The sequence below is a fragment of the Gasterosteus aculeatus genome, chromosome 8, assembly GCF_964276395.1.
Source record: "Gasterosteus aculeatus chromosome 8, fGasAcu3.hap1.1, whole genome shotgun sequence".
In the NCBI taxonomy this organism is placed as follows: domain Eukaryota; kingdom Metazoa; phylum Chordata; class Actinopteri; order Perciformes; family Gasterosteidae; genus Gasterosteus; species Gasterosteus aculeatus.
In genome coordinates this window covers 10,148,516-10,164,776 of record NC_135695.1, presented here as the reverse complement: position 1 = coordinate 10,164,776, position 16,261 = coordinate 10,148,516, and the positions used below count along the sequence as shown (strand labels likewise).

The 16,261-nt window shown below is 41.2% G+C and overlaps 2 protein-coding genes across 2 annotated transcripts; one reads left to right on the top strand and one right to left on the bottom strand.

Moving 5' to 3' along the window:
* The first annotated feature begins 7,315 nt into the window (after positions 1-7,315).
* cfap144 (cilia and flagella associated protein 144) lies at positions 7,316-8,304 on the top strand. The gene is made up of 4 exons (XM_040184870.2): positions 7,316-7,551; positions 7,664-7,723; positions 7,880-7,986; positions 8,184-8,304. The coding sequence occupies exons 1-4, from the start codon at positions 7,431-7,433 to the stop codon at positions 8,247-8,249; spliced, it is 354 nt and encodes a 117-aa protein (XP_040040804.2). The 5' UTR covers positions 7,316-7,430; the 3' UTR covers positions 8,250-8,304.
* Positions 8,305-8,307: 3 nt separating this feature from the next.
* ebna1bp2 (EBNA1 binding protein 2) lies at positions 8,308-11,547 on the bottom strand. Its single transcript, XM_040184869.2, has 9 exons — positions 11,294-11,547; positions 10,868-10,951; positions 10,608-10,777; positions 10,277-10,400; positions 9,911-10,000; positions 9,708-9,783; positions 9,476-9,566; positions 9,216-9,390; positions 8,308-9,067 (listed from the first exon to the last, which is right to left on the bottom strand). Exons 1-9 carry the CDS (start codon positions 11,387-11,389, stop codon positions 9,020-9,022), a joined length of 954 nt encoding a protein of 317 aa, XP_040040803.1. The 5' UTR covers positions 11,390-11,547; the 3' UTR covers positions 8,308-9,019.
* Positions 11,548-16,261: the final 4,714 nt, after the last annotated feature.

Sequence of the window (16,261 nt, the reverse complement as noted above, 5' to 3'; positions counted from 1 at the left end):
ATGGCTACAAATGTGGCTCATGTGTCTAACAGAGAGGCGTGATATGAGCGGAACCATGTGAAATTCCATCATTAAATATATATATATATATATATATATATATATATATATATTATAATTGCAATCATTTCCACTCTGCAGCAATGTGGGTCTTGTTCCGCTGTCTTGAGCTCCTTTCACTCGAGGGGAATGAATATCTGCCGCGCCTTGACAAAGCGAGATCTTTTTCCCAAACAAAGTGGCCACTTTGGCGAGGAATTTGACATGAGTGATAACCTCATTGCTCTCTCCCACCGTCTTTCCATTCATGAGATCTGAGCCATGGACACTTGGGTGTGTGTTTTTAGCCCCAGAGCTACACAGGGTTAATGATGCAAACAAGTAAGCCAGTGAAACCTCACAAAGTCGCAGAGCGCTGATCATTTGAAGAATGAAATGCCAGTTTGAAGACACAAGGTAAAATGACTGTTTTAGGGCATAAAACATGTTATTACATTTTATTGCCAAACGTAGGTATTACTCTATATTAGGTATTTATTACAGCAAACAAAAAGGAATCCATATAATACAGAGTTTGTAGTATTCATGCTGTTAATGTAAATGCATTGTTTTAGCTAAGCTGATTTATGTGGTTATGTAAACTATCATTTGCAAAAAATGTGGAAGCTATATAGACATATCTGAAGCTGTAATACAACCCGATTGTTTGTCATGAGTGTTCTCTGTTTGTGCATGCGTGTGCAACCCTGCATGTGTAACGAGCACCGGGTGGTGTTGTCTCCACCAGAAGGCCAAACACTCACACTACTCAGGTAGGCGATAAGTGAGGCATTGTGGCGGAGAGCGAAAACACAATTTCTTCAGCAAATCAATGGGACGCGAGTCAGTGTGGGCAAACAATCTCTCACATTCAAAACGTCGCTGGTCTCTTACATACAAACAAGCAGAGACAAACGCACGGTTGTACGTACTTGCCCACCACTTCCCCAGCCAACAGTGAGTAAATGATTTGTTCGTGCTATCTTCAGGCATCAACCAGACACACTTTCACTTCGGGCCATCATTTGTAATGAAAACCAGCTACTGCAGTCAGGAGGTAAATGTAGAGGGATTGTGAGAACCTTAAAAGAGTTTTGCTGTCACACGGATTACTGGTTATGGCATGCATGTGTCATTTACACTTGATTTTGGACACTTTTTAAGAAGCACAGTTAAAGTTTAGTTTAGCAGCTGAGCAGCTAGATTGCCACGTATGCCTTTTTACCAACACACAAGAAGAATTTCCATTCCAAGTATGAAAGCAAGACCTGCGTAACGGGCCCATGTGTGGCCGTGATGTAACTCCTCGTGATTTCTTTCTGTGCACTTTCATAATAACTGATAATCTTGCAATCTTGCAACCACCGTAACAATGTGTTTATATTCAGAAAGGCTGGAGGCTTTGTGTCTAAGGGTTTGCTCAAATGACATCATTCTTTGCGTGATACATTTGTCTAACATAGTTACTTTGAAAAATTCTGCATGAAGGCACAACTCGGCTGGATTCCTGGTGAAAAGTGCCGCTTCCGATTTGTCTTTCATTTTTAATTGGAAACTGAATCAGCACTTTCTGCTTTTGCAGGAAACATTAACAAAACTGAGGTGAAAAGGTGAACGCAAAGCCTCCCGGGTTAACCGGTTCAACAAGCAAGTGTTCGGCTCCACCACTGAGCTGCAGTCAAGAACCTAGAAGCCTGAAATCGAGATGCTGGATATGGATTTTCAGCCATACTGAAACGCGGCCAGCGTCAATGAGATTACCGATAAATGGACATTCCGGTGAGTAAAAAAAGAAGTTCACAGTCTGTAGATTTCGCACACCTGAGGCTGTGCAATGTAAAGATGTGTTGAACAAAGATGGACGTTTGTATGTACGACAGCCCTGATGTAACCAAATCGAACTGACTGTTGACTATAGTTAACACAAGAAAACCGAACACATCGGACTATTCAAATCAATTATATCTGCTATAGTATAAAAAACAACTCAGAACCTGAAAGGAATTGCTCCCCCCTCCATCATTTCATTATTTGAGGAAGGGACCTTGTAGCACAGCCATCTCCTGTGAGGTCTTTCCTAATCTATACTGAAGTGATCTCTGCTGTACGTCCTACCTGAGAAAGTCTCCGTCGGAGAGACAAAACAGGAGATTACAGACAAGAGCGTTGGTGACACAGAGCTAGCATCTGATGGAACGGCAGCTTTCCCACGACCACGGTGTCTCCAGGGAGCCCCAGACACCCACAAGCCTGCCAAAACAAACGGCGTGCATGGGTTTGCACAAGTACCAATGCACGTCAAGCTGCTATCCCCTGTTGTTTCCTTACGAAGGTGAATAGATAAAACATTCCCCCAGCATAGGTGTGTGTGTGTGTGTGTGTGTCTGCGTAAAGGTGCCCTGCTTCTACAAACATGAGTTGTTTAAAAAAAAGAGGAAGATACAAATCTGTAATCAGATAAGTAAACAATCAAAGCCCCCGGGGTCAAAACGAAAATCTGAAATAAATGATTTCTGCTGTACGTGAGGGGGACAAAGGCCTGCGATGGGTGGGATGGTATCTGCTGTTAGATTAGCGATCTGGTTGACAGGCAGCCACAGAGAGTAGACGCGGGGGTCCAGAGCCAAACCACAAAACCACTTTCTCACGGCCGTCACTAGAGATCACAGTACGACTTGGGCCTTGTTGGGGATGCAAACCCACTTTGACACCAACACGATTTATATTTCTAATCATGATGCTTATCTTTCATCAACCACGTTTTTGGCCCCTAGGAAAAATTATAACTGAGCAAAGATATCCGTTACTTCAATTCACTGCTATTTTTTTTGTTTATTTTTAACCAACTTTTCTAACTATTGTAGCGTAGGTTTGCGTCTTTAATCCAAAGGATATTGTCAATTTGGGGCATATGGAGGAAGTAGAGTGCGTGGGCTGGTGTGTGTTTGTGGGGTTGCGAGTGTGTTTTGGTTGACCTGCAGAAGTCGGGAGAGGTGTTTCCGCGAGGATTTGTCGTTCCTGGTCACCAACGGTGAGGAAGCCCCCTTGTTGTCCACGGCGGTCCAAGGTTCTCTCCAGCCGCTTCCCTCCCTCCGGCAGTGCCGAGCAGTTTCTTTGCTTTGTGACTCTCGTATGGCAACCGTTTTGTTTTGTCCTCTTTCCTCTCCAGCCTCTCGCTCAACTCCCTGCCATGCAGCCTCTGTCAGTTGCTGATCCTCATCACAGGTGTTCCCAATTATATTAGAGCCTTCCTTGCCCCGCCTTCTTTTCTGTCAAGTGGGAAAAGCTACGACCAGATGTTCAAAATGCATCAGCGTCAGTAATACATGAATCATTCCTCCGATATTGTAGGAAAACATTGACATAGATTGTTTCAAAGATGCATGCCATGTGATGTTGATTTTAAGTTAAAGGTGTACAAACTTAATTTTGACAAGACATGGTTGTTACAGTAGTTGACTTAACTGTACTTTAACCATAGATGTAATGGATCCGGAAAAATGGCCATGTATTTTCAAGCATAAGGGAAATAAATCTTAAAATCTTTCTGCAAAAATAGGGACATGGCATTCCGAAACGATTAACAGTATTAGAAGAAAAAAAAAGAAGAGCATTTGTTTGCATTGGAATATTTATTTTAAGTAATAATTGTAATTGTATTTTTCCGACACATCCGGCATTTATTTAAAATTAGACAGTTCAGAGATGATAGTAAATGAGCAGCAAAACGGAATGGGAATGATGGTTCTTGGTCGGCACCGAAAAAGTAAACACAATAATTACTCATTTAGTTACATCTTAGATACCACAAAGAAAATCCTCAAATGTATGCCGTTTGAATGCTATGCACACTAAAAAAAACTCATTAATGGAGAAGACATACAGTATCATATGTGGTTATACTGCCCCATTATTTTCTTATCACTGGTCATACTGGTGCATTTCCAATGAAAGCAGCTATTTGAAATTCCATTTCATACTGCGTTTGTGCAACAGAAAATCAATTTACAGTCGTATTAGGTAGTGTTTGATTGAAAATGGTACAACTTCCTCGTCAGCAGCATCCCGAGTAAAAGTAAAAATAAAATCACCCAGGGTTTCATTAAGGCTTTAAGCCTCGGCAAACATTTCCACCTCTTAGGAAAATAGCAGCGGCTTTAACTGGCCATCATTCGCACGTTAGAGTGGATTTATTAATGTAGTGTGGTGGGAAGAAGCTTGCACTTCTCGTTTGATTCAAATTAGAGCAGTGGTGGAGAAAAACGCTGAATTATACATGACATAGTGTTTTAATTAGCAGTTAATTGAGGCCGCTTGGTAATTAAAACAACGTCACGTAAGTAAAGGTCAGAGGCTGCATGTAGTGATCTGTGAGGGAGAAACAGGAGTAGAGCATCACACTAATACAGCACGTGTCATTCTTTCTATCTGTTCAAAGACTTACGCCTCCTCCGTTTGTGGTCTGGGTTTTACTTTTTCAAACCGTACGGTTCATCTTTGGATGATTTTATTAGTTCATACATTCTGTTGTCTCAATTGTATCCAGACAGCGTGCAGAGAAGAGAAATCAAGTTAACATCCCCAATCTGATGTATTTTTGTACGAAGCTTCAAGTCGAGGCAATTTTATTTGTGTAGCACATTTCAACAACGAGGCAATTCAGTGCTTCACATAAAACCATTAAAAACATCCAAACATAAAGCACGGAGATATTAATACACCAAATCTGCATGTTCTCCTAGGAGACACAATGCAATCAACACAAGAGTAGAAGTTAGCACACTATCAAAGCACCTAAAGTTTGTCAGGATTCACGTTGAATTAAAACACAACTGCTGATCTGCAGTTTTAGCCAAAATCTCTTCCTCAGATTGTCTGATTATAGATCACTCACACAAGTCAATTACTAAATTCCCCTCTTTACACTTAAAGTGAGTTGACAACTCTCGTTAAGAAAACAAGTGAGTTGTATATAAAATGTGACACTTTTTTCTACTTGATGAATATTTTTCGGGCGTCTCCATCTGTGTCCGATACTGTTTGCTGTTTTAGCGGCCGGATTCGGATTTGAAATGTCTTCTTTATACAAAGCACATACATAGGGTGTACACTACTTTCTGCTAACAAATCTAAAATGTCACATTAAAAAGATGTCAAATTACAGCTTCAAATGCAAGGCCTACAACTGAGGGTCAAATCCAGACAAAAGTACTATTATAAAATAGGGAAAAGTAAAAAGCCATGCATGACTTGCAGCAGGGTTTTACATGAAAATGACATTCACACCTCCTCAAACTGTTTTGAAAGCAATGCACTGTTTATATTTGCACTGACTTAATACATATTAAGTCGGTAACCTGGCACAACAAGGAAAATGGCATTGCATTTAAAGTCAACAAATCCCTAAAGAATTCTGATTTCCCGACACTTTCCCCTCACATCAATCAGCTAGCCATGGTCCTCAGCCACACTTAGACCAAACAGAATGCTTCCTCCCCACCCAGGGGACGATGGAGACTGGAGCCTCGCTGTTAACACACACTACCTGACAGACAAATGGCTCCTCGTTAACTATACATGTGAGAGCCACGGGATGGAAAATTGTTTTAGCCGAAACCGCGTCACATTCAATCAACGCACACACCATGTGCCGCACCTTTTCCCGGGCCTGCGGGTCCACTGGATTTTGCACAAACTCAAAGACTGGCCTTTGGCTATATGACCAGCCTCGGGAAAGCAGCGTTGATGATGACTCGGTCCGACACTGTGACAGAAGCCAGGGAACAAAGGTTGACAACGCAAGCCGTCCTCTGGTAATACATATTGCTCACTCTTCCTCGCACGCATGCACAAACACCACAGGGGACTTGTCACCCGCCCACACTGAAATCTCCCCCTCCAGTTATTACCTGCTTCCATTATATCTTTCACTCGGAGCTCATAAAGCTTGAATTGAGTTATGAGACGGAAACCAAGAGCTGAACATTTCAGCCTTTATTAAGCTGCCTGTTACTCCGAGGTAAAGAAAATAAACACACACAGATTGGACCACAAGAGAACACAAACAAAGGCATTTCTTCCAAGTAAAGATGATTGCACAATGTAAGGGAGGAAGAGGAGGAAGAAAAAAGGAGATGAAATGTGAGAAGACAAGTGGTGAGAAGTCAGCAGGGGGCCAGGATTGTAACTGCAGCTCTGAAAGTATGTCGGTCCTCCCAACCATAAGTACCATTTACAAGATGTGAAAGTACTGTTGTGTTTGTGTGATCTGTGACACCCAGAGAGCAGAGGAACTCAAGTGTACTCCAAGACAATGTGAACAAATGCCATTCCGGGGGTAAATGGGGGGTTTGGCACAAACTGCGATGTTTCAAGGTCACCGGTCATCTCGCTCAAGTCTTGATACTTTCTTAAAAGTTTCTTTCTCGATTGTGTGAAGTGCACTTGCGATGTGTGCTTTTATGCAGATGTACAGTGGACAGACATCCGCCTTTAGAGAACACGTACAAATACATATCAATCAAATGTTACAGGCTGGCTTCCTCCCAGTCGGCACATATTCATTTATTCAGCGCTCTTCCACTACATGTTGTGTTTGTTTGCTCCAGGCAAATGTTTTCAACATGGCACTAACAGCAGTCCATCGAAGGGGAAGTTGTGTTTACTGTGATGAACAAACGGTTTGTGGAAGTCAGTGGAAGCCTGCAGAGCTCTACAAGGCTAGAAACCAGACAAGCCCACTTTCATGCCACACTGTAAAGGAAATTTATTTAAAATGTTGCACACATTCTAGATCGAACTCGGAATGTTTTGTTGACGTCCGTTTGCAAACCCGAACATATTTTCCTGTTAGGCAGAGTGATCGATGCAATGAGCCTATTGGAAATCTTGTTCTTTTAGTGTTGTTCCTGTGTGAATAAAGCCGTCATCCAGAAAGTCATTCAAATATAAGTTCCTTGGCTTGAGTTTTTCAATTACATTTTGACATGTTTCATTATTCATTGTAAGGTACAAACTTCCCGAGTTAAAGTAATCAAACATAATAACCAGAATTGGATCTAAGTCTACAATATTTGGTTCTGATTTGTTTTGGAACAATAAAATAAAAGAAAAACACTCAATTCCCTCAAAAAATCGCATAAGTGCAAATGAGTAAAAGTACATTGTACATTAAAATTATTAAGACAGTGAAAAAGTAACAAATGTTAATCTACTCGTCGAACAAAGATCAAATGTGAGCGAGTGTCTCCCCCTTGTGTTTGAGTGACGCTACTGCAGCGTGAGGCAGTGTTTACAGTTGCTAGGTAACGAAATCAAATATCAGCTATACTCAAGTCATCGAAAGCCTTCGGTAACAGCGGTTATTGCTTTGCGGGTGTTGTTTTCATCACATGGCAGGAAAGGAAAAACTAAATGAGGTCCAAAAAAATGCAATCCACAAAGAGACGATCCGGAAAGAGAAAAGACACGAGATACTCCAGACGCAGTTCACCTTCAATCCGCATCGACGCCGTAAGTGTTCATTCCCTGACAAGGACTCCTGTGCTTAACGTGTACTTAGGCTTCGATATTTCACTTAATACACTATTTTTTGTCTGGAAAACGTTGGTCTTCCACATTTTAGCGCATATCCTAACAGATAAACCCATGTCCAGGAAACCAACAGAAGAGATTGAAGAGAACTGTGAGTGTAGTTTCTATTTGATACTAAAGGAGTATTGCTTTGCTCTTTTCCTCTAAATGTCATTGAAGACTTTACACCGGACCTGCATGATGCCAAACACAAAGAAGCACTGATAAAAGATGAATGCTTGAGGACAAATACATTTTTTGTTTGCAGCAGAATTCATCGAGGCCTTTCAAAGGGCTCGCCTCGTACCCACCATGAAATATTCAACGCCGCAGACGTCGGGTCAGGAGATCGGGTGGTGGGTGTCAACTCCACTGGTGAGCACAACACCGATTTGGCAACATTTCAGCATTAAGAGCAAGACTGCAGCACATCCGGGGGGCGCTGGGACCATACGAACTGCACTTTAATTCAATAGTATTTACTTCAACGTTATCACAAACCACAGCAGCATACATTTGTATTATCTGGTGTAATTGAAATTGTTGCTTATTTTGTCCGTTTCCATCCCCAGATCCCACCCAACCCCAACGACAAGAGGTTCAACTTCCACAGATGCTGCACAGACGTCACCAAATAAAACAATCTGCGCCGTGTGCAAAGAAAGCGATGTAATAACAATCGCTAAATAGCAATCATTTCTTGTTCAGATTTATTTGTTTATCATACAGGTGTCGTTGCAAAAAGCTGATCTTTACATTTCCATTCTTAGCTACCAAAGTAAAAGACTTGGAGGGGGCAACTCAAGTCTATACAAAGCACACTTGCTCATGACATACTAATCATATTAATGAATATGAGAAAGGGCAAAACAAACAGCTGCTCAATATCATAAAATGTCATGTCACACGGGAGAGAATTAATGAGTCAAGGAGCCGTTAATAAAAATGAATATTCCAAAATCAAGAGGACTGTAGACAAGGAGGCCAGCACAAACATTGAGAAACCACAGAAAGTTGCTTTAAAAACAACCCTATGAAATATGCACATGGAAAATGTCCAGACAATGCGATGATTTAACTAGTAAAGAAGAAAATACTTTCTCTTAACAATCAAATTCTCTATTTTCAGAAAACTATTTTGTGGTATTCCACTCTAGGGTTTACCATCTCTGCAAAAGTCGACCTCCAAAAATCATCCATCGCAAAATGTCTCTCTCGGTATGTAGGTGTGTGTGTGTTTAAGTGTGTGACTTGAAGGGCCCCAACATGGATCCAGACACACTTTACTGAAGGCATCTTATAAAAAAAGTTTAGAAGAAAAGCCCATGTTGTCCTCTGTCCCCAGGTGGAGGGACTTGAGGAGCAGGTTAGGGAAATCGGTCAAAGTCCAGCTATCATCAGTCCATTTTTAAGAGCGAGACTTTATCTTCTTGCGCGTAGACTTGCCCGGGCGTTTCTGAAAGGAAAAAGTGAAATAAAATTCAGATTCTCCGCAGTACCGAGCGCGGAGTAAATTTAGTAACCGTATAATTTCCTTTGACAATATTTCCACACACACACACACACACACACACAAGGGGTCAACAGTGTTGCGAGTGACTCACATTTTGTTTTCCTCCCTTCACGCCTTTGTTTCCTCCCTTGCTGCCCTTTGAATTAGCCACTTTAGCGCGGAAAGCAGAAACATCATTGTGGCTCTCCTTGGTGTTCCACTTCTTTCCGCTCTTCTTGCCTCCGAAGCCAAACCTCTGGTCTTTGTATTTTCTCTTTGAATTGGGGCTTTAAAAAAAAAAGTGTTTAGTTTTTTGTGATGGGACACTAAGATTTATTATTGATTGTAATGTACACAAGCGACATAACTTACGCTCTCTTGTTTACCGCTTTGTTGGAGCCCTGAGCAGACTCTTTACCCTTCTTCTTGTCCCCTTCCAAGAAATCCAGTTTGTCGGTCATTCCTGGGAGTGAGGGTGAAAAGTTAAATTTCTGAGAAAAATCTCACATAAAGAAAATTACATTCTATCTATGATAATGAGCAACATTTTACAAGGGTTCCTTTTTCCCCCATCAATGAACAATTAAAAAAAAGAAAATCTCACCTTTTTGGTATTTCTTCACAGCAGTCATCATAGCCTTCTTCTCTTTCTGCCTCTTCTGTATCACTTCTACTTGGACCTAAAAACACATTACAAATGTACGTTACTCTTCACACCAAAATGATAACCAGCATGAAGGCAGATCTCTAATAAACATAAACCGTGGCAAGTAAACCAGACATGTCACAATAGACGTGCAGACTGACCTTTTTGCCAAACTTCCTTTGCTCACGCAGTTTCTTGGCCTTCTCCGACCTCTCCAGTATCTCCTGCTTTGAGATCAGCTTCTTCCTGATCTAGACAGAGGAACAGAAAACAGCTTTGTTTGTGCTTACAACATAGTAGTTATGATACCTCGAACATGCCACTTGGGGGTGTTGTTGGATATCCCACATGTCAATACATCCAGTATACCAATCTCAGTTCGGGAGATTTAGGTCCAGAATTGAAAAACAAAAGAACTAAAGCTGTAGGTCTGGAAGCTATGCTGTTCATTTTGAGCTCAGGACTGGCTTTTTCAAAATGACGCGAGTCGATACTCATTGAAGCGTGACGTTGAAGAACCCACTCACTTTCTGCATCTGCTGATCAGACTTGGCCATCTCTGCAAAGTAATCGTCGGGCCTCTTGGTGGGTATGCCATGCTTGCTCAGGAGAGGCAGCGCATCTAGAACCGTGGCCTGGGCCTGGCGGTAGCTACAAATGAACAAAGACAGAGCCATGTCATGGCGTGGTTAAATATCTACTCCTTGGTAGGGTTGGATGATTTTTTTTTTTAGTGTGTAAAAATAACTTGATGTGAGAATTTCAATGGTGGCATCCAACAATCTCAAATCATGGGTTTCCCCATGCGAGAAACATTCCGTATGTGGGCATTTCATTTTATGAGTCATGGTCACTCACAAAAACATCTCTCTCTGGAAATCGTCCTCGGCGTCTACATCTCCATTTTTCACATTAAGAATCTGCCCTTCAGCGAGGGAGACGTCCTTAGCCGGCGGGTTGGTCATGTCCAGCCTCTCCACCCAGGGGACGTCTTTACGCAGGTCGGCCAGGCAGTGCTTCAAACCCTCCTGCGCCACAACATCAGCACAGGCCGTAAACACCAAACCCGTCTGGAAAGTGATGGCTCGTCAGGGCTCTTCCACGGTTGATGTACTCACCACGTTGTTGACGAACTGTTTGGTTTTATCCACCAGAACGTTCATCCCCGGCTTCAACCATCCCTTTGCGAAGGCTTCTTGAAGCTTAAGGAAACGAAATGTTTTCAGGTTTATTCTCTTATTTCGTTTCGACACCAGACGCATTTACTACCAATGCATAAACAATACGCACGCTACAGTCGTATTCAGAGTCAGAAGCGAGTTAATGCCAATTGCATGCTAAAGTCATGAATATATATATTGGGCCGAATGAAATACACATTATGGACTCGGACGTCTCGGCGGTTGTTTCGCCCTTCTCATCTACTATTTTGCATCAATCAAGTCAAATAACTTAACCATAGTTGGCAATGTAATTAGTTCTACTCGTGTTAGCTTTAGCTTGCTATAGTTAGCCAATGTTAGCATGTCAACAAATCAACTGACCTCACTGTCTGATAATTCACTGTTTCCCTCATCGGATTCTTGCTCGAACATCTCTTCCTCCTCTGCCGACTCCATAGTGCTGCTATCGATGATCATAAGATGCCTGTATGTGATGTAGTGGCCTGTAAACCTGGAGAAATATGCCGTAAATGAGCGTGGACAGTTCTCCTCACATGTACAGAGCGTCTCACGTGGGGAGGAAGTGACGGAGGAGACCAGCTGAAAAGAGCTGCATGCTGAGTGTTACATCAACAGTCCGCCGGGGGGGAATAGTTTTAAGAGCAGAGGTTCTGACATACATTTTACACTAACTAGTATGTAGTTATTTTCAGAAACGTTATATTCGTATTGCTTTTGATCTGTTAACTCTTGAACATGATATAATTTAAGATATTTATGGTCATTTCTATGTCATTTTGCAATGAACGTTTGTAGCTCTGTCATCTCCACACACAGAGCACAGAGCATACATATTCAAATATAAATTATATACTGTATATATATATATATATATATGTTTTTTATATGTATTGCCCCTGTGTTGCCAATAAAAATTAGACTGCAGCATTAGTGTAGCCACATCAACAATCGTAACAATACAATACATTGGCGTGATCTTAGATGGGTTCACAGCTACTGTAGATAGATAGATATACAGATAAATAGACCAATGGAAAGATGGATAAATGAGGATATGGACAACTGGATGCATAGATGGATGGACAGGTAGATATGGAAAGATTGAGAGAACGACAGACATATATACATATACATATGTAAATTAAGTCTCATCAGTTAGTTAGACTTGCCAGCTCATCAAGAAAGAAACTATCAACATCTCCTTTCCAAGCTCTCGCCCCAATGTCGATTTCTGACACTTTGACACGGCACATTTGAGAAGTGTCTGCGGTTTTGGCCAGCTGTCAATGTATGAGAGATCTATACAGGAGAGGCTAATGAACAGTAGTCATTTCATCAATCATCTGCCGTTCTTCATTTGAACACTGAGAGACGAACAGAACAGACAATAAGTCCTATGTTTAATCATTAGTTGCAAGTTTATTACCCCTTTAAAATGAGTTGTGCATAGGATAGCCACATACTTTCACCTTGCTCCCATTTTACCGAATTGAATGGTACCCTGTAGCAAGAGAAAACATAAGAATTAAAATCATTCACCTTTATGTTGCGTACGGACAGTTGTGTTGATATTTTTTTACTCGCCTGGAAGAAGTGTGTGTCTGATAGACAGAGTGTGCACATGCTGAATGTTAATGTTGTGCTTGGGCGAGTGACCATGAAAGTAAGTGCCCAAGTTAGGATCTCAATTATCTCAAGGGCCATATTTTATCCATCCACCGGGCATAGTATGATGCATTATCATTGATTGTTGCAGCTATAGTAAAACTAGTATGTTCTGACATTTACTGTAGGACACATCATGTAATACAGGACAAAGCATATGCCCAGTAATGTTAGGTCTAAGAGGTGATCTGTGTCTGTTATCTTAACTGCAATATCAGAGAGCAGACATAAAAATAAAAAAGCGATAACATTTCCTGTAGTGTAAAGCATCTGCAGGACTTTATTTGAGCCATTTACCACATTAACGGATCATCACTGTGCAATATACATCAAAAAGATTCTAACCAAACATTATAGCACAAATTCATTTGTTGTACACTGCAAACAATTGTGTTGTGTTATTATGTTCTGCACGTCCTGCCTGCTCCAAAAGTTGGATGCACATCAACCTTAAAGAAGGTGTGCAGCCATTTTGCTTTAAGTGCACCATAACAGAGATCCAAAAGTAGGTGTTCCACATATTTTACCCAAGGACAGAGGCTTTTTTATTTCTTTCATCTTAGATGGTTGGAGAACTGATGCAACCATTAACAGCAGACAGATGCAGGATAGACTGTGAATAAATTCCACTGTTTTTTTAAAATGTCATCAGTCTCTTTCAGTGGCTTATCCTCCCAGTCCTCAAAGCAGAAACTGACTGATCCCACTGAGAGTGACTTTCCCTTTTTTTCTAATGGAAATCAATATTAACAGCTTGTACTTCACCACCCTTAATTCTCTATTCTCTGTGTGATCAGATTCCCACTCCAAGATGTCTTCAGAGGGAAAATAACCATCATTTTCATTTCTGTCACCATAATCACTCGAGCTCAACAGAATGCAGTCCATTAAATACCCATTGCTCTGCCACTCTTCATCTCAGAGCGACAGGCCCCTTTCTGACAACAGCTCCTTTCTGAAAGTGTATCCTGAAAGCTGGAGGTTGGTACAAAACAGAGAACAGAGTCATAAATGTTGGGCCCGAGTTGGAGCAGTGGTTCAGCCCCTATGACACTCAATAAACGTAAGAAACTTTGGCGATATGGGGCTACTCAATAGTTTGAAATGAACTACCGGGAATATTATTTTAGATCATTTTGTCTTTCATCTCGAGTGCATGTTCATTCCCTCTTAGGCTGTATTTCAGAATGATAACCAACCTGACTATTGTCTGACCGCAAAAATCATTGTTGCTAAACCATTCTGCTTTTAGAAATGTAGTCCTTTAAAGCAATTGCTGTGAAAACAATTTTTGCAAAATTGTGGACTGAAAATCTGAAGGGTTATTGTGTCATTCTCAAAGCTCCCATGAAGCCGGTAGATGCATTTGGAGTGTAGCAAGGACACGTCGAGTACGTCTCTGCAAAGCTGAGTCATTGGAGCACAAAACCCCATTTCCAAATATCCTTATAGTGGCCAAATAATATTATACGGAAGGGGCGAGGGTGGCAGGGGGGGGGAAGTCAGTAGTAAATATACAGACTTTTTATTATTTTTATCATGAAAGTAACTCATGCATTGACTTAAATCCAACGAGACCATTTCTATTTTCCAGTTTCTCCCCGGATTTTGGCCATTTTACAATTTTCTCTGGCTGAAAATCAGTTTGTGCTTGTACTTTCCAAATAAGTTTTTACTGCTATTGGTGAAAAAAGTTATTTTTATAGAAAATCAGCATTTAAAAAAAGATTGGCGGGACTATTGAACTATTAAATGTAAACATGTGTAAGAGACAAGCTATTTAAAGTCGTACTTCAATTAAAGAATGGGGAGTGTTTTGGTGTAAAGGCCTGTTATGCCTGTGATGTTGTGAGTGGATTTTCATCGTGTGCACACAGTGTATTCCTCGAATGAAGGTGGACATGTAAAATAAATCAATAATGGAAATATAACAAAAAGGCGATAGTGGTTACAGCCGATGAAAGCTATTGAGTTGTAAACAGCACGTCCATACAAAAAGAAGATTGCCTTTTCCTTTGTAAGAAAACAAAGGGGTTCTGTGGTTTATTCACATAAAAAACTTTCCTAAAGGCTTAAATGTTTAGCATATAATACAAAGTAAAAATCCAGATGACTTGGCTATTTTTTCGGGGGCAATATGTATTTATAGCGATGGTCAGTCATTCATAGAAACTATGAATCTGTTGCTCATGCAACCTGCTTGATATTCATAGCAATGATTTGTTATTCATAGCGGTGCACTTTGTTCACATAAACAGTCCCAGAAGTATGTTATTATTCAAAGGAAATATTTTTTTATTCATAGCAACAGCTATAGCAATACAACTGGAATTCTGTGGCAAGTTGTTCTATTGCCCAACCGAGGCATCTTATGTACAGCACCAGCACTCCGTTCCCATCATGTGCTTTCTACTGGTGTAAATGAAGTGAACGTTGCATACTTGCAGTGCCTCGTCCTGGTCGACCACTGGGCCGAGTCACAGAAATACGGAGATTGCAGCAATTACGTGGTTGTCTGTGCAGCTGTCTCACACACTCCTCCTTTAAAACTTGGTGTATTAATTTGCTTTGAGCTCATCCCTATTTTAATCCTATTTCTATTATATGTATATGTGGAGCTTTTAGCATTTGATCTTTAGAGGTCTCCAGCTGGGGCATAATTAAACGTTTTAGAGGCGCCTTCCTTCCCTGCTTTCCTCTCTCCTCCTCCTCCTCCTCCTCCTCCTCCTCCTCCCCCTGCTGCGTCCTCTATCCTGACACTGAATAGAAGCGAAGAGACAAATTAATCGGGTGAGCGCCAGGTTGCCAGCTTTCTCTGACGGAGGACGTCCACTGAATTTTGAGGGGAAATGCGACGTCAACTTCCATCACTGCTAAAGAGGCGGCGTCGAGAGTGAGGGAGAGTCCAAGTGTGGGGAGGAGCAGCGTGGGTCCCGCGCAAAATCACCTCATTATATCCCTGTAAATGAAATAATGAATCGATCTGATTGGAGGGTGGAAGAAAAGAGAAGGCGAGGGGAGAGTCTTAGCATGAGGAGCAGCTCGCTCTGGTAACGGAAGGGGAAGTGGAGGAAAGAATGGGAGGAAGAGGATGGGGGACAAGGTAGGAAGAAGGAGAAGAGGCGGATGAGGGAGAGGGTGAATGAAGAACAAGTGAAGCATCAGTAAAGGAGGATAAGGAGAATGGGACTGGAAGAGAACCAGGCTGTTACAACGTTACTAAAATGTATCCGCTGTAATTAGTAGGCATCACACCAAAGCAAATTGATTATATTATCTAACTACATTACGTAAATAAACATTCATTCATTAACACTGATGTTTTATAAGGGATACGATGTGATACGACGAGAGACACGATGGGTTTCTAAAGTTGCCCAATGACCCTGAGACAAACTCTTTTTGCTGTCACACAACATTTTGTTTTGTCTGAGCAAAAGCTGCAGAATAGCTGATGACTCCACTTGTGTTTTCTCAGCTGCAATGCGATCTCCTGGCAGGGTGTTACCGATAAATGGTTAAGATTATTATTATTATTATTAGATGATTAAACTACTTAGTCATGCTTAGAAAAAACATCCCGGGTTGTTTTGGAAAATGTAAAAAAACGCATGAAATAACAACGCCAACAACGCAACACCTTGCCTCATCCGTATTGCTTTT

Coding starts and splice junctions, on each gene's coding strand:
- cfap144 (XM_040184870.2), top strand. CDS start 7,431: ATGGCAGGAAAGGAAAAACTAAATGAGGTCCAAAAAAATGCAATCCAC. Junction 7,552..7,663: donor CTTCAATCCGCATCGACGCC/GTAAGTGTTCAT, acceptor TCCACATTTTAG/CGCATATCCTAACAGATAAA. Junction 7,724..7,879: donor AGAAGAGATTGAAGAGAACT/GTGAGTGTAGTT, acceptor TTTTGTTTGCAG/CAGAATTCATCGAGGCCTTT.
- ebna1bp2 (XM_040184869.2), bottom strand. CDS start 11,389: ATGATCATCGATAGCAGCACTATGGAGTCGGCAGAGGAGGAAGAGATG. Junction 10,778..10,867: donor AACAGTTCGTCAACAACGTG/GTGAGTACATCA, acceptor GTTGTGGCGCAG/GAGGGTTTGAAGCACTGCCT. Junction 9,391..9,475: donor AAAGCGGTAAACAAGAGAGC/GTAAGTTATGTC, acceptor TTTTTTTTAAAG/CCCCAATTCAAAGAGAAAAT.